The 18,050-nt window shown below is 33.6% G+C and overlaps 3 protein-coding genes across 3 annotated transcripts; 1 reads left to right on the top strand and 2 right to left on the bottom strand.

The window, feature by feature from the left end:
• The first annotated feature begins 1,532 nt into the window (after positions 1 to 1,532).
• On the top strand, positions 1,533 to 3,360 carry LOC125815877 (hydroquinone glucosyltransferase). The gene has a single exon (XM_049495443.1). The coding sequence runs from the start codon at positions 1,597 to 1,599 to the stop codon at positions 3,031 to 3,033; it is 1,437 nt and encodes a 478-aa protein (XP_049351400.1). The 5' UTR covers positions 1,533 to 1,596; the 3' UTR covers positions 3,034 to 3,360.
• Positions 3,361 to 7,528: 4,168 nt separating this feature from the next.
• Positions 7,529 to 10,918, bottom strand: LOC125816471 (protein trichome birefringence-like 25). The gene is made up of 3 exons (XM_049496082.1): positions 10,462 to 10,918; positions 9,576 to 9,853; positions 7,529 to 8,307 (listed from the first exon to the last, which is right to left on the bottom strand). The coding sequence occupies exons 1-3, from the start codon at positions 10,769 to 10,771 to the stop codon at positions 7,552 to 7,554; spliced, it is 1,344 nt and encodes a 447-aa protein (XP_049352039.1). The 5' UTR covers positions 10,772 to 10,918; the 3' UTR covers positions 7,529 to 7,551.
• A 4,389-nt stretch (positions 10,919 to 15,307) lies between these two features.
• On the bottom strand, positions 15,308 to 17,862 carry LOC125815730 (putative pentatricopeptide repeat-containing protein At3g18840). The gene has a single exon (XM_049495275.1). It carries the CDS (start codon positions 17,833 to 17,835, stop codon positions 15,796 to 15,798), a length of 2,040 nt encoding a protein of 679 aa, XP_049351232.1. The 5' UTR covers positions 17,836 to 17,862; the 3' UTR covers positions 15,308 to 15,795.
• Between the last annotated feature and the right edge of the window lie 188 nt (positions 17,863 to 18,050).

The following is an 18,050-nucleotide window of genomic DNA, read 5'->3' as shown; positions in this document are numbered from 1 at the left end:
ATAATTAGTTCTTTAATATGATCCGTGCATATGGTACATACAATTTTTTCACGCCAAACATGAGTCTATTTTTTTCATATAAAATTTAAAATGATCTATCTATCTATTTTCTTACAATACAAAATAGAAATTTATGGATCAAATTTTACTTATGTTTTAAAAAAAATGATGTTGAATCCTAAATCATGTGTTTTAAAAAAAAATTAAATTGTAAATCATTATATTAAAATTACATATCTAAATATTAATTTAATATTATAACTTCATATCGCATGACTAAATAAATTGATCTAACGTTGAGATCTAAAGTGGCCACATTCTAATTAACAAAATCATCCAATAATGGAGGTTTATTAATTTTGTGAGGGCAAATAAGGAAAAAATTATATGTAATGACATGAGGCTAACGTGTGGCTTGACATCACTGTACAGGTTGCTCATTAAATTTAAATGTTGAATTTTCTCATCTACAAACTGAACAACACCCGTCCACTTCAAACATTTAAAAACCGACCCCTTTGTAAAACAACACCACACACATGTGTGGTCTATATTCAAATTTATTATATATATATATGAAAATGAAGTAAATAAATACAGTAAGTTTATCTAGTCTTTTTTATAGAGTACTACTATTTATAAGTTATCATGTTTTATTTCTTAAGAATTTATAAACAAAACGTGTTTGTTCACTAATTTATCCTTTTTTGACAAATATTTTTAGCAACTTTTGGCCATATGAGGAATACCATTAGTGTGATGTTCAATAATTATTTCAAATTATTTATCATTCTAAAAGAATTTATTTTTTTTCCATAGTAGTTCTCCCTCTGTTTGAGTTTATTCGGTGTATATATTAAAGATTATTTTTTCTCTTTTACTTATCTGTTAACAAATCAAGATAGTTTTTTTTAAAAAAAATTCCTTCATATTTTCTTTAGAATTAAATAATTATACCGGATAATAATCAAATTTAGAGTTTCAAACCAAACATAAATGTCCAGTAGAATAAAGTATTTAATAAAAATATACATTTTAAAATATTGAATAAAAATACACATTTTTGAAATATAGATAAAAATAAATAGTCAAAACTTCTTCCCCTAATTAATGTTACAACCCATAATTTGAGATCTATGGAAAACACTACTTTCCTCGTTCCTTATTACTTGATCATTTTTTCTTTTTTAGTTATTCCTAATTACTTGTCCATTTACAAATAAAAAAAGAACAATTTTTTTTTTACATATTATACCCTCAATTAATTATTTTGAAAAAAATAGAACTTTTTGAAAATCCTAAGTTCTTAATTCATCTACTTTATAATTAATAGGGATAAAATGATAAACTTACTATATTCATAATTGTTCAAATTTAAAAATGAACAGATAATTAAGGACGGAGGGAGTAATTATTATTTTGTATATTGTAACAAAAGAATCAAACAAATATGTTATTGTCATTACACACGTACCAATGATAACATTTTTCATGTATAAATAAAGACCTCATTCTTCTCATTTCCTACCATTAAACTAAAGCTCAAATAATTCACTACTTGTCTATTTTGTTGAACCAGAACTCATCTTCTTAACAATGGCGCAAATTGTTATGGCGACGCAATCAGAAATTCCTCATATTGCAATTTTACCTTCTCCTGGTATGGGTCATTTAATCCCTCTTGTCGAATTCGCTAAGAGAATCTTTCTCCATCATCAATTTTCTGTTACTCTTATCCTCCCCACTGATGGCCCTATTTCTAATGCTCAGAAAATTTTCCTGAACTCACTTCCTTCTTCCATAGATTATCATCTTCTTCCTCCGGTTAATTTGGATGATTTACCTGAAGATGTTAAAATCGAAACTCGTATTTCACTTACTGTTAATCGTTCTCTTCCTTCACTGCGTGAAATTTTGAAACCCATTATTGAATCGAAGAAAACAGTTGCGCTTGTTGTTGATTTGTTTGGTACTGATGCATTTGATGTTGCTATTGATTTGAAAATTTCTCCCTATATTTTTTTCCCTTCAACTGCTATGGCTTTGTCTCTGTTTCTCTACTTGCCGAAGCTTGATGAAACGGTGTCGTGTGAGTACAGAGAGCTGCCCCACCCGATTCAGATTCCGGGTTGTACCCCGATCCACGGAAAGGATCTACTCGACCCGGTTCAAAACCGGAAAGATGAATCTTACAAATGGCTTCTTCATCATGCGAAGAGGTATGGAATGGCAGAAGGGATAATAGCAAACAGCTTTAAGGAATTGGAAGGAGGAGCCATTGGAGCTCTACAGAAAGAAGAACCCGGTAAGCCAACCGTTTACCCGGTTGGCCCGCTTATTCAGATGGATTCGGGTAGTAAGGTTGACGGGTCGGAGTGTCTGACGTGGCTGGATGAACAGCCACGTGGCTCTGTGTTATACATATCGTACGGTAGTGGTGGGACCCTCTCTCATGAGCAACTTATTGAAGTTGCAAAAGGCTTGGAAATGAGTGAACAAAGGTTCTTGTGGGTAGTTAGATGCCCTAATGACAAAATAGCTAATGCTACTTTTTTTAATGTCCAAGATTCAACTAATCCTCTTGAGTTTTTACCAAAAGGGTTCTTGGAAAAGACAAAAGGGTTTGGTTTAGTGGTGCCTAATTGGGCCCCACAAACCCGAATCCTGAGCCATGAATCAACGGGTGGATTCTTGACTCACTGTGGATGGAACTCAACTTTGGAGAGTGTGGTCCATGGGGTACCACTTATAGCTTGGCCACTCTATGCGGAACAAAAAATGAACGCGGTTATGTTAAGTGAGGATGTAAAAGTGGCACTAAGGCCAAAAGTCAATGAAGAAAATGGCATAGTGGGAAGATTGGAAATTGCTAAAGTCGTGAAAGGACTAATGGAAGGTGAAGAGGGAAAAGGAGTGCGCAGTAGAATGAAAGACCTTAAAGATGCAGCAGCCAAAGTGCTTAGTGAAGATGGTTCTTCTACAAAAGCATTAGCTGAATTGGTTACTAAATTGAAGAAAAAAAGTGTCAAATAATTGATGTAGCTAGTCATTATTTTGTTGCAGAGGACCTTTCCCTGGTACGAGAGGACCAGTTATCGTGCCACAGTAAATGCTGCTGGGTTCAAAACTCTCCTATGTCTCTAGTTGTTCCATTCCCTAGTTAGTAATAATTGTGCTTTGCAATTGAAATGTTAGACATGTTTCGGGTTATGATTTTGTGTACATCTATGAAAACTACATATGAACTACAATTGAATTTGTTTTGAATTATATTCTTACTACTCTAATAGTGTATGTATGATCAACGTTATTAATTATTTTCTTAAAGAGCATATAAAAAGTCGAAAGGTGTACGTACTATTTTGATTAAAGGGGGTCTAACAAATTTATGTAGCTAGGTTATTGATTGTTGTATTATGAAGTAGTAGGTAAGCAGGATGAAATCATCAGTCATCAGCAAGAGAGGAGGACCTAACCACTAAGAAATTGTGTAAAAATCATGGTGGGTACTAATTGGGACTAAATGGAGTAGTGGTTGGCATTGACATATGAGGTTTATCACCAACAAGGTAGAAAGATATTTATTCTATGTGTTGTGTTGTAGTGTGAGTACAATTTTGCATGCAGGGACAAGACTACAACAACCAAATATGTGTGAGTACAATTAAGTTTGAGTGTTTATTTGAAAAAACGATATCAAGATTAAAAAGGACTATAGATATTAAGCCTTAAATGTTTTATTTTAAAATTATCTTTGAGATTATTTTCTAGCTTAAAAGTATCTCTAAGAGCAATGATTGACTTGTTAAACATGTGACATCACCAAACTGGTTCTAAATATTGTCATTAGAGATTTGCTTCTTTCATTAGTTACTAAGGAAAATCCTAGCATGGGCACTCTAACAAGTTTTACCTTTAACATGATTCACAGTTATCTAAGAGCATTGCTGTCGTGTAATATATGATCCAAATTAAGTCGGACTCTGAAGAAGTAAAAGCCTTTTCCAAACTTGTTTTCCCTGTACAAGCATCATATCAAATCTCAATCAGTACAACAAGAAAATATAGAAATTTATTTTATTTGTAATTATCCTTGTCTTTGTCATATATTTTGGACCAGGACCACACAAACACAAAGGTATCAAAATTTAATTAGATTTTATTGTTATCGTTACTCTTTCGTTTCAGACAAAAAATTATGTATAAATTATAGGAACCACATATTATAAGTACTAAATAACATCATATCCCTTCTAGTTTTCTATTTATCAAAAATCCCTTAAAAATAATGTTTGCGGAATACATAGCGTTGTGCACGGGATACATTAGGTTTGATACATTCCACATAGCGGGATACATAGCGTTGTGCATGAAATACATTAGGTTTTATACATTCCACATAGTGGGATACATAGCGTTGTGCACGGGATATATGCGGGATACATAGCGTTGTGCACCGGATACATGCGGGATACATTGTGTTTGATACATTCCACACAGCGGGATACATAGCGTTGTGCACGGGATACATGCGTGATACATAGGTAAAATAAGAGATTTTTGAAAATTTTGAAATAAGTAGTGATAAATGAATATTAAGGTAAGTAAAGAAGTGTAGTTAAGTAATTTGTCCAAAAATTATTGACCATCAGCCATCAAGATGGCCCAATATAATGTAGGTGATCAAATACACATATATATAGCAAAGTCCGCCATATTTTACTCTGATTTCTTATATATTTTCCACACGTTCTAACTTCTTATAATATCATTATTTACTTTTGTGGCTTATCTGAAGATACAAGTGATGGTCATGTACAACAAATAATAAGGTACCACGTCAAAAATTGAAAGCAACTGTTTTTTTTTTTTTAAAAAAAAGTGCATTTTCTAACTTGGTATTATAACTTTTGGTCTATCAGAAAACACAAGACAAAATTAGCACATCAAAAGACGAAGTCATGGTTAATTGCTTCTAGAACTAGAATATTACCCTAGCTAATATACTTTGCTCCACAGTCCACAACATAATTGACAACGTTTTCTGGAAGGAGAATTATGTCACGTCCTTAGTCAAGTTTGTCTAGGGGTGTCAAATGGACGCGTTGAATTGAAATTGAAGATATTAAAATGGATTGAGATAGAAATCGGGTTGGGTCTTGACCCACCCAAGTTTACTTTGGGCTCAAATGGGCTAAAAACCGTGTTGGGTCTTGACCCGCTTAATCTCAATAATTTTAACATAGTGATATTTAGCTTTTTTAATCACAATTTGAATTTCAACTCAAGATTTTTAAAAAAAAAATAGTAACAATTGATAGATAAATTCTAAAAGATATTAAATAGATAATAATTCATACCTTCAATATAGGAACATATCTTAATAAAGAGTTTTAAATCAGGTTGAAATTAAAGATTGAATTGGGCTCAATTGAGGATTCTCTTAAAATGGGTTAGGCTTGAATGAGTTGAGATTGAACCCAATTCAAATTATCTTGAGCCCAACCCTTAAAATTCTGGACGGATTACCTATGTTTGAGTTTATTTTTGACACCCCTAAGTTTGTCTAAAACACTAGAAATCGCTAGAAAATAATAGACTGAACACAAGAAAATTATTAAAGGAAGCCTTGTCTATATTACGGATTTGATGATTTAGAAATGAATTCCCCCCCCCCCCCCCAAAACCAATTTATATTAGTTATTTAGGGGATTCTGTGCAAATATTAATTGTTACAAAGTTCCTCAATATTTACTAGTAGTTAATTCCTTTTCTAGAATTTTTTACAAGGCTAGAAAATTTCAACAACATAACTTTATCTTAAAAATTTCATAAAAATCGAACGTCAAATTTCCATAGCTTTCTAGAACTTTTCCACAGGCGCGCCTCCTTGTAGTGTAAGCATCCCACGTGAGATATGTGTCAAATGACACCAAGGTAGAAAATTTCAAGAACGTAACTTTATCTTATAAATTTCATAAAAATCGAACGTCAAATTTCCATAGCTTTCTAGAACTTTTCCACAAGCGCGCCTCCTTGTTGTGTAAGCATCCCATGTGAGATATGTGTCAAATGACACCAAGGTAGTATGATGATGTAGCGGATCATAAAAAATGACTCATCTTGTATCAATTCACATAATTGAGGGGTATTTTAGGTATTTTTTCGTTCCTTGAATTAGGATGTGTTTTTTAGTATAGAAAAAAATATTTTCTAATTTTTCTCATATTTAATTTGTTTCAAAATATTTTGGAAAAAAACATGTTTTTGTTTTAAATCGATGGGGAAAATTTTGATATTTGAGGAGTGATGTGTGATGAACCCACACAGAAAATGTATACAACTCTACTTGGCATCACAATATATATTGATCCACAATGACAATATAATGACCTACAGATGATGCAAGTTTAATTTGGATTTGACTTTTTAGCTGATTGATTTCTCGAGTGTAAATATCAAAGATAAAATATAGTAGTACTGAAATAGTGCTTAATTATGACCATGACATTACACAATTGAGGGTATTAAAAAGACGTGTCATCATTCATGATAGAGAACTAAGCCTTGATTTATTGATTGGACAAAAGTTAGAAAGGAGTAATAAATTCACTGATAATGAATTAAATTTTGATAAATGTCCCACCAGGACACCACTATATTTATTAAATTATTACATGTTCATAAAATAATATACGAGCCCGACTTATTAATTATTATAGTATAGTATATGAAAGTTATCCAATTTGTTGTGAGATAATATCCAATATACAGTATGTAATTTCTTTATTATTTTGACTTTATTTTGGGTTTTGCTAAAATTCTGTAAATTTAATTATTGCTTTTACAGAATAATTGTTTTGAACAGAGGAAAATAACACGTGCATTATGCATACATCACTTTCATATTTTTCTTAGCATGGGCCCTTGGCCCTTTAAAAGAGACTATTCACACCGTGTGAGTAGACTTTTGGCTTCATGACTTATAAACCTTTTCCATTGATATTATGTATAATATGTATACAAGTTTCTAATTATTTCCTCCGTCCCATTTTAACTATTCTTTAATTCTTTTCATGTTCATTAAAAAGACAATTATTGTTTATTAAATTATTTTAATTTATTAGAATTTTTTTTGAAAATTGATAAGTATTAATACTGAAATGTGACCAACAAAGATTATGGTGGGATGAATAAGATCCTTTATCTTTGACCAGAGGTCTCGAGCTAGAGCCGGTGAAAATGGGAAAAAATCCTGTTAAGTAGTGCAAGTGAACTTACTCTTGAGTATGCAAGTTTGGGTGTGCCAAAGCTAGTAAGTACACACTAGGCCACTCTATTTTATGGTTACTAATATTGAACCAAGATGGTGGAGTTTGCATTTTCCAATGGTTGCAAATTCCTTGTACATGGATTATTATTTTATCAGTTTTACACTATGCACATTCTGAGGCTAAAATATTTACTTGATCGATGAGGATTAAAAATAGTCTGTAACATCTTTGTAGATGAACAATCACAATTGTGGGAGCAACATCAATAACTTTAATGTCACAACATTTGAATCATTATATCGTTCCACGAGTCTATTGGACCAGGCAAACACCAATGTAGACAATCATTCTGGATTTTTTTCTTCTTATTTTCTACAGCAAATGGCTGATATTGCCTGTAGACTCCGGGATGCCCGTCTGGTCTCAGCAGTGAAAGTAAGGTTGTGTCAAACAATTTCATCTTCAACCCGAATTCAGATGCTCTCTCGAATTCTTCCAACTCAACTCTCCGCATTACCTCATCTACATAACCAATATCAACCTCACCTTCTTTGAAAGGTCCTGTTCTGTTACAATAACCTCCAGTATTCCATTCACCGTTCTCAAAGTGATCGGGGGTAGTGGTTCTGAAAAATGTATAAGCCTTGTTCTTCGAGCTCGTGATGAATTTAAAAGTTGTATTCAATGCTTTGCGATAGGCGTAATCAAATCCCACCTGTGTAATGTTCTTACCAGGACAGTTGTGACAGCCAACAATCTTGTCATTCTCAAGATAAATTGTTGATTTCAGGTACCATTTGCCACCAGCGATAAATACATAATCAAAATTGTCGAATTGTTGAGTCCAAACATCATCCAGTTTGTCTAGATTAAGCTGAGTAATATCCGTTGAAACTCCATTGTCATCTTCAAAAACAGTTGATTTTGCAAGAAAAGGTGACCAAATGACAGAAAGATTGAAGTCGTGGAGCGGAAAGTACCATCTTCTGCTTTTGTATTGCTCGTCATGGTACACGTCATCAGCTTCTTCCTCCTGCTTGACAACGTAAACGTGATCAGTAACAAATAGTACCTAAAGTTTCTGCAGCACAGGACAACCCAACGCATTGCAACACGATGAAACATAATCAAGACTGCTACAAATCAAAAATCTCAAAAAGTAAAGTAAATAAATACTTAAGGAAATGAAACAACATGAACATAACGTGCCAATGTCGCGAATGAAGCTTGTGTATAAAAGAGCAAAGGGTTACTCAACAATATCAGATTATAATTTTATCTAATTATGCTTGGAACATTTTGATTGATGTTAATTAGATTTACTAATTTAGGATGAAGATTCTCCAATCAGCACCCTCTGATTTTATATAATGAAGAAAATTCCATTTTCAGTCAGTCATTTCCAAGTAAATAAGTACTGTACTAAAGAAAGAATCAGCGTGATTAGCCAACCGTCTATAGGACATTTGTTTAAAGAGTGTTCTATCGGAGACACAGCAGGGGAGTAAGATTTCTACCATAGCGATCCTTATTATTATATTACAATCACCATTAAGGTTTTGTCCTTTGAAAAACTGCCCGTCATCTCTTACAAAATCAAACAAAACAAAGAATTATGGGTCTGGGCGTGTAGACGGGTGTTAGACTGGACTGATGGTCTGCTTATATGGACTTATGAAATCCGGGGTTGAGTTGGACCCCGGTGCCATATCTTTACACATCAATTTTTAGTGAAACCTCAAGGAGATAATAATGAGGCCAGCTAATTTTCTTGGTCAAAGGAGATGGAACAACAGCAAAACTTTAGTAATAGTCATAAATGTTCACTTAGTTAGGTTTGACACTAAGTTTGAATCAACTTCTTAACAACTTTCAAAACAAATGTTATAACTACAAAGAGCCTTTACAAGCTGGCTCGCGGGACCAACATCCATGTAACTGAGAGTGACATTACCGATAAATCCAATATGTAGCTATGCCCACCTCATACACAAAAGCTCCTAATTATGGTTTGTGAGATACAACTAGATAAGGCACCAGCTTATACAACACAAGAGTGCCCCACAAATTGTTATGGCATACACTAACAGCCACAAGAAGCTTGTATTTACTTTATCTGATATCCACAGTTACCATTTAAGAGCAATTATTGATGTTAGCAAGTAGTTACGAGAAAACAACTAAATCACGACGCTTGCAATTACCAATTTCACTAACACAACAAAGTGAAACAAAACAAAAGAACAGTAGAGCAGCTACTTGCCTAGTTCAAGTATAACTCTTTTTGAGCTTGAAATGTACCTGTGAGAGAATACAAAGCAATGACTGCACATGATTGCGCATAATTGAATCACCTATGAAGGTGAATGATTTGTTTCGCATCAAATTGAGGAATTTCTTAGGGCTAAATCTTGGTAGCTCACAGTCTCTTGGATTCCATCTCCAGTTAAGATATTCAGTATCAGGTCTCCCATTTTTCATACAGTTCTGATGAGATTCAATTGAATAGCAAGTCGCGTTCGTGTAAACTGGACCACTTGGATCATAAACCCAATTTCCTATAAATAAATCACATGTTCCTGTAAAGAAAAAAAAAAGACGGTTTGTAAGGACTCATACACTAGTGACCTAAGCTCAAAGTGCAAAATCTATTTTTTTGTACTCAGAGTTGTTCCTTTTTCTGTTACTAAAATTCATGACTACCAGCCAAAGATAATATCATAAAAAATGAATCCACCATCCACGTTTTATATATCCCACTAGAAAATCGTAATAGCTCAGTTGGTTTGGCTACACGAACTTTCAGGTGATTGGTGAGGGTTTAATTCCCAACTTCTAATCCTCTCCCCCTTTTTCTAAAAAAATCAAAAGAATGTTATCTCACTAATCCCTTTTTCATGGAAAATGTTCAGTTTCTCCTTTTTCTCAAGGGATTTTCACAACAAAATTGATGAAAGATTTGTTTCTCTAATACCAAATAAACAAAATCAATCACAAAAACACAGAGAAGTGCATCAAAATTACCCACGTCATTGATTCCACAAAATCCAAAGCATACAAATTACAATAAACTAAAAAAGAAAAAGCAGAGATTTTTCAACTTTCAAGAATCATTTTTTACAAGAACTGATATAGGCATTCATGCATGCCCCAAAAAATAAAAACAAGAAGAAGAATGTTATCTAACCATTTCGCAAAGTTTGGTTTTCTGGAAGATCAACAGTTACCAGAGATTCACTCACAGTCACCGGAGGCTCATTAACAGTCACCGGAGGTTCATTCACGGTCACCAGAGGTTCATTCACAGTCACCGGCGGCAGCGGCAATGTGTTGTCGGAAAACAGAGCTGTATTTTTCACTTCAATCTGAGAGAACTGTTCGAAATTGGACAAGATGAGTCGATAGGCAAGACCCAACAACAGAAAACAAACTGTAAATTTTACAAAAATTAAAGAAAATTGTTTCTTGATAACGTTGGTTCCATTAAAAGCCTTCATAGTTTTTAGTGTTTCTGCACTAGTTGTCACAGAGGTCAAATAGTGTAACGAAAATACTTGTACACATTAAGGTCACTGCAATATTATAATTATATGAAAATAGAAATAGATAAAAAACAAAGATGATGATGGAAAAAATAAAGGATTAAAAAAAAAATTAAAAAAATTGGCAACCAACTGTTACTAGGAAAAATTAAAGAGAGGAAGGGGGTCGTTGGAAATTAGGCAAAGTTACACAAAAAGTACAAAAAAAGAAGAGAAAAGGGTACAAAGGGAATAAAGTGGGCTTCACTTTAACAGTATGGTGCAGCCCATTGTGTGCTCAATGCTCATATTCGCGTTACGCTTTCTCATAAAGACGATTTTATATTTAACTATCAGGCGAAATCAAATTCAAGGCTTATGAATGTAGATTTGGTTAAAAATTGAAAAGATTATTTATTTAAATGGAAATTAAGTGGTATTTTCTTTTTAAAGTTAAGAGTGTGTTTGACATGCATTTACTTGAAAAAAATTGTTCTTTTGTATGACCAGATAATATTTTGATTTATTTATTATTTATTTTTTGCAAAAAAAGAAAAAGGAATTCTATGAATGTTTTGATTAGAGATAAAGTTTAATGTGTTATTAGTGTATGTTATATGTTGATAGATGTAGATTTTTTTCAGTAAAGTAATAATTTTGTAAAAGTTATATCGTATCAAAATTTAAGATTTAAAAGTTATGAAGATTGTATATAATATATGTACATTTAAATGGAAATTTAAAGAAGAAAACGTTAAAAGAAAAAAAGTGGGGATTATTCTTGTGCTTTGGAGATTCTTTAACATATATTATGGCTTTTCTTTTCTCACATTTTTCTTGGTTGGGTTGTGTATAATTGTCATTTAATCAATTAAATATAGAAAAATTGAATAACATCTTTTGAAAAACTATTTTCATCTATACCAAACACACCCTAAGAATAAAGTTGTTTGGGTTTGAAAATGACAACTTATATGTCAATAATGTCGGTAACACAGAAAATATTGTTATAACAACTATATTTTGTTACAAAAAAATGTTAAATTTTTTCATAATAGAGAATCGAAGTATTTAGATTTATCATAAATAATTATTTTATACATAGTATCAAAAAAGTATATCACTCGTGAAATAAGTATATAGGCTTGGTTTAGGGTGCCGTAAGATTATGATATACTAAATTTTTTTTCTTATAATTGTCAAAGATAATAGATATTATTATGTCCAATTAATGTTTACATCAGCTCTAAAATCGAATAGATTTTACACTAGAAAAGGCAAAGGTATCCATATTAGCGAGTTTCTATAGACTATTAAAAATTTAGACAAATTTAGTAAACTTCAAATCATTTTTCATTAATGGTGTTGCTTTTTCTTCATTTTCATACATTCAAAATTTATAAATTTTACTTGTTAGAACATAACTTCTGCTTGAAAGTCTAGCTTTTAAAATTTGATCAATTTTATACTCGGGGTGATCAAATTTTATTTATAAATTGTTTGTATGTACCAAATTACTTAAAACTTGTGGGTACTATATTTCTTGTTCAAAAAAAGTTATGAATTGAATTTTACATTTCTCCAACCAAAATGATTTTTCTTCTGGGCAAACAAAGTTATACGAATGATAAACATTCCTTACTTTCAACCATAAAATTGTGAACGTGGAGAAATGTGAAAGTTCCAAGAAAAAAGCAAAAGGCTAATCATAGTTTAATCTATGTGATTAAAGAAAAGATAAACAAATTCAATAAAGGGGTGGACCACTTCTTCTTTTTTCCAGCAATTTTCTAAGAATGGAGTAATAACCAATGGAAATGTCTCTGACTCATAAACTGATCCATTTTTCTTTTGTTTTCTATTTCCCAGATAGGCAGAAACAATTGTTTGCGTTGGTACAAGAAATTAGGGGTATTTATGATTCGATTTTTATCAAAAATTTAAAAAATAACTTTGGAGACCATTATATTTGTTTGAAACAAGAGGCTTATAGATTCTATAGTCTCAATTAGTTGTACACTAAGATATAGTTTTTTTCTTAAATTAATAAAGGTGCAATTCAAGATCTAAGTTGTGAGATCATCGTGATATTACGATTAGGCAAATCTTGCTAACTTTATTAGGGAATAAAGACATCCCTTTCCAACTAATAAATCCAACACAGTTAAAGATTATTCGCAGCTTTCTGGCCAATTCCTTATTATCTACTTTAATTATTTTTCAGCAAAATTCATACTATAATTTATATCTTTATTTTTTTTGTTCTTATGAAATTTAATGAGATTGGACAGCATTAAAGAGCATTGCACGTGAAGCGGAGTGCTCAAATAACTTTTGATAGGATAAAGTGATCTAAATGCACTCTCTTTCTCTAAAAATTATATTATATACAAATATTAAATATTAGGTATTATAAATGTATTTATTGTTTTTACACTCTAAACATAATTGAGAAGAAAATTTGCACATCTATAGTCAAATTTCTAACTCCGTCTATGTTAAATGCATTGTAATATTATTTAACGTAGGGTAGTTTAAAATATTATTTTAGTGTTCCCAAAAACTCTGTGTTATCCACTACCTAAACTATAATTTTGTTTATAAACATTAAAGTTATCCCAAAGTAAAAAAAAGAAAAGAAAATAGAACATATGAAAAAAATACATAACTAAATGAAAATTTGAGTTTAATCTATAATTGTAACAGAAGATCCTACACATTTGCAATCCAACTTCAGTTCAATCTTTGTTTAGAAGTGAATTAAGCAAGATGTAATTTTTCTTTTATAAGTTAAATGAAACAAAGATCCCTAAATATACTTGTTGTATCAGTATAGGTTAAGCCCATTTGAAGGCCCACTACTAAATATGATGGGCTTATGTTATAGGGCCCACATTCCTTCATCTCATTCTTTGTCCCTCTATGGCTGCCTATTTTCCATACCACCAATCATTGAATTGGTCCTATTAACAGTTTTTGCCACCACCAATATTCTTTTCCAAATACAGAATTAATTTTCACATCCAATCCAGATGGCAATTCAAATTTGTTTAGAAAAGAATAAGGACAAATTATTTAACTACACTCCTTTACTTACCTTAATATCCATTTATCCTTACTTATTTCAAAATTTTCAAAAATCCCTTATTTACCTATGTATCCCGCATGTATCCCGTGCACAACGTTATGTATCCCCCTATGTGGAATGTATCAAACGCTATGTATCCCGCTAAGTAGAATGTATCAAACCTAATGTATCCCGTGCACAACGCTATGTATCCCGCTATGTGGAATGTATCAAATCTAATGTATCCCGCAAACATCATTTTTAAGAGATTTTTGGTAAATAGAAAACTAAAAGGAATAAGATGTTATTTAGTACTTATAATATGTGGTTCCTATAATTTATACAAAGAATAATAACTCATTATCATCATATCATATGGATATTCAATTTTTTTAATCATCTTTAAGCAAAGATTTCTAAATGTACTAGGGGTATGACCCGTGTCAGCACGAGCCCAACCTGAAGGACGTTTTGAGTATTTTTTTTGAACAAGCATTTTGATTAATTATTGATCAAATCAAAGTTAAGTACATCATGAATCAAAGATGGGGATCTATTATCCACTGCATAGCATCCGTCATAGAACCTGAAGCCCGAGCTGACGGGTGGGCACACTGGTTTGCTGATCTCTTAATGAAAGACAAGGAAACCACGCATGAGTGCTTTACAATCATGAATTATAGCATCAAAGTAAGATTTGTTTCCGCAGGTTTTTTCAAGTGCTTGTTTAACCAAAAGATTGTCCATCTCTACAATTATCGGTGTAGGCGGTGTAGCTGCAAAGTTTTCCTTTAACCAGCTTAGTGCTTCTCGAACCCCCAAAGCCTCGGCCATAAGTGAGTCATATTGTCTACCTAACAGACTAGAGCGGACTCTGATGAAGCTTCCTTGAGAATCCTGAACTAGCATGCTGACAATTATTCCTGAAGCAAGATCCCAAGAGCCATCAATGTTGTATTTAAAGATATTCTCACCAGGAGGAAACCATTTTGTTGCAAAATCAGGTTCTATAGCAATGAAACTGGAGGTTGGTATTCTTGCTTTAGTCCAATCTTGCCAAAACCGGGATGCCTTTTAGATAACAATTTCAGGCCGTAAAGATCTTCCCTTCTACACAAGGTTATTTCTAGCATTCCAAATCTCCCATAGGATCATGATAGCTTCATGTAATTGATCAAGAGTCACGATATCAATCAACGACTTAAGCCCATCCAAGAGCAAGGTCCAGATTGTCGCCATCACAATGATGATTTCATCCAAACTTGTTTTGCTACATTGCACTCGATTAAACAGTGCAATATTGTTTCTGTCTCTTGGAGGCATGCCGGACATATGCCGGATTGAGAATCTTCTTATTCATTAAGTTATCACCAGTTGGAAGAACACCAATCAAAGCTCTCCAAACAAAATTCAACACCTTAGGAGGCGTCTTCAATTTACAGATTTTCCACCAAACTTGTCCATTCGGGATAGGTGTAGTAGCATTGTGCAGCTCTGAATACCCACTTTTGACGGTGTATCGTCCTTTCCTATCAAGTTTCCACATCCATTGATCATCCCAGAGAGTAAATCCCAATGGAATTCACTTAATGCAATCTATCTCATCAATTGAGAAGAGTGTCTCCAACTTGTGAGTATTCCAAGTTCTTGTATCCCAATCAATAATATCTGCCACACGCAACTCCAACAAGTCTTCATCGGGGGTACTGTGAATAAACAATGATTGTCCCACCGGTAACCATGGATCATTAAGGATTTTAAAATCGAGTAAATGCCAAACTTTGGAAGGATGGCAGGTTTACAGTAAAGACATGCTATAACAATCTTTTGTGGAGAATAAGAGGCAAAATGTGGTAGTTGGCCATGGAGATTCTTTCTCATGATGTCGACCAAATTCTTGAAATATCTAGGGATTCCTTTGTTGACACTTCTTTTATGAGCAGAGCTCTTCTTCTAAGAATATAGTGGCTGATAGCTTTGTTAATTCTTTGATCAAACATCCTAAAATAGTATATATTGCGTCATTGTCCGAGTGAGATTTATCCCAAGAGATAAAGGAATGAACTGTGTCTCCTACATATACCCAACTGCAACCCGCAGTTTTCTTGGCTTCTCTTCCTCTCATCATCTTCATTACCCTCCCCATCTCATTCCATTTCCCTTCCGAGGCATAGATACCAGCCAACTGCGCGTATCTAGACCCGTTCCCTCCTTCAATTTGCAATAGCTTATCCTCTGCAGCTTTTGCAAGTTCAGCATTTCTGTTCATTTTGCAAGCATTTAGGAATGTGCCCAGAATTACAGCATCTGGTTCCATGGGCAACATCTCCATTAAGCTTACAGCGTTGTCAAGTTGATTTGCCCTTCCATACAAATCGATCATGCTTGCGTAGTGATCAGTTCCTGGTGATATATTGTAATCTTTGGTCATGGAAAAGAAATACTCTTCTCCTATTTTTACTAATCCACGGTGCCTGCAAACTGATAGAAGGGCAAGGAAAGTGACTTCATCAGGTTGGAAACCTTGCTCTGTCATCTGACTGAAAAGCTGAATAGCTTCATTTTCATACCCATGGAGAGCATAACCAGCTATCATACTATTGTACAGGATAGTATCTCTATCAACAGACAATTGAAAAACCCTCTGTGCATATGCTACATTTCCACTTTTTGAGTATGTATCAACCAATGAATTTGCCAACTTAGCATCCATTGCGGTGGCAATTCTTAGTATACAGGCATGTATTTGCTGCCCGTAATTAAAGGTTGCATGTATGGCGCATGCGCCAAGCAGGTTTATGAAAATCAGTTCATCAGGAACAGTTGTTTTCTGTGTCATTAACTCTCTGAAAAGCTGAAAAGCATCTTCACATTGATGTGCTTTCACGTATCCAGATATCATAGCAGACCATACTACATGATTCTTATCAGGCAATGAGTCAAAAAGCCTTCTTGCTTCTAACATATTCCCCGTTTCTGAATATCCTACGATTAATGGTGTGACGGCAAAAGGGTTGTCTTTCTGAGTCGTTGTACAAACAGAATGTGCATAATTTAAGAGACCACACTTGCAATAAAGATTTACGAAACTACTGCTAAGAAATGGATTCAAACTCATCCCTTCCTTCAAAATCGAGGCGTGAATCTCCTTCCCAAGTTTCAAATTCTTCACACCAGAACAAGCACTTACAACGCTAGAAAAACTGTGTTCATTCCATTTAAATCCCTCCTCCATCATGCTCCTGAACAACCGGATGGCCTCCTCTTCATACCCGTTTTGGGCAAAACCTGAAATCATTGTGTTCCAAGAAACTTCATCATTCAATTGTGGCCTAGTTGAAAACACATCCCGAGCCATTTCCACCTCACCTTCTCTAAAACAAGCTGCCACCATAGTATTCTTGGAAACCGTGTCAACAAACCTAACCTCAGATCCATCAAAGACCCTCCAAGCATCTCTGAAACACCCGCATTTTGAATACATAACAATCAAAGAACTTAGTGAATACCTACTTAAACTATTCCCACTCTTCAACATATATGAATGCAATTGCCTACCATATGACAAAAGACTCAACTTTGTTACTAAACCAAGCATGGTAGTCAAGGCATATTCAGATACTTTGTCAGCAAATTGCATTTCAGCAAATAATCGAACTGCTTGATCCTGAAATCCTTCAGAATTGACATAACCAGACAGCATTGTATTGTATGTCACACAATCCTTTAAGGGAGCAGCATTAAAAAGCGATCTTGCTTTAGCAAAGTTTTGATCTTTAACATAGGTGTTTATAATAGCATTCCAAGTGAAAATATTTCTTTCAGGCATTTCATCGAACACTTTCTGGACATCATGAATAAGAAAGTGCTTTGAGTATATATGAATAAGATGGTTGACATCAATGATTCTTGGGGTTAGACCCGATTTGATGATACTGGTTTGAAACTTGGCGCAGTCTAACAGTGATTTCATTTTGAGTATTGGCGGGAAAGAAAGCCAGTGTGGCGCCAAGAGTTGGGCTGAGGGTTAGAGTCACTCTGGAGTATTAGCGAAAACACTATTGATGAGGATTCGAATCAATAGGTAAGCGAGAACACTCTTTAAGTAATTCTTTTGAAGTAGGATGAAATGAAAACCACGTGTGTTTGTTACTACTATTTTCGTATCAAGTATATGCACATCAAATC

This window comes from Solanum verrucosum, unplaced genomic scaffold (genome assembly GCF_900185275.1).
Source record: "Solanum verrucosum unplaced genomic scaffold, falcon-dt-bn FXZP01000261.1, whole genome shotgun sequence".
Lineage (NCBI taxonomy): Eukaryota > Viridiplantae > Streptophyta > Magnoliopsida > Solanales > Solanaceae > Solanum > Solanum verrucosum.
Note: the sequence above shows the minus strand (reverse complement) of the source record. Positions and strands in the feature narration are given on the sequence as shown.

What these genes read in the sequence shown, in the direction of transcription:
- LOC125815877 (XM_049495443.1), top strand. Translation starts at nt 1,597, where the DNA reads ATGGCGCAAATTGTTATGGCGACGCAATCAGAAATTCCTCATATTGCA.
- LOC125816471 (XM_049496082.1), bottom strand. Translation starts at nt 10,771, where the DNA reads ATGAAGGCTTTTAATGGAACCAACGTTATCAAGAAACAATTTTCTTTA. An exon ending in AAACCAAACTTTGCGAAATG is followed by an intron (nt 9,854 to 10,461) that starts GTTAGATAACAT and finishes TTTTCTTTACAG; the next exon opens with GAACATGTGATTTATTTATA. An exon ending in TGCTTTGTATTCTCTCACAG is followed by an intron (nt 8,308 to 9,575) that starts GTACATTTCAAG and finishes GTTGTCAAGCAG; the next exon opens with GAGGAAGAAGCTGATGACGT.
- LOC125815730 (XM_049495275.1), bottom strand. Translation starts at nt 17,835, where the DNA reads ATGAAATCACTGTTAGACTGCGCCAAGTTTCAAACCAGTATCATCAAA.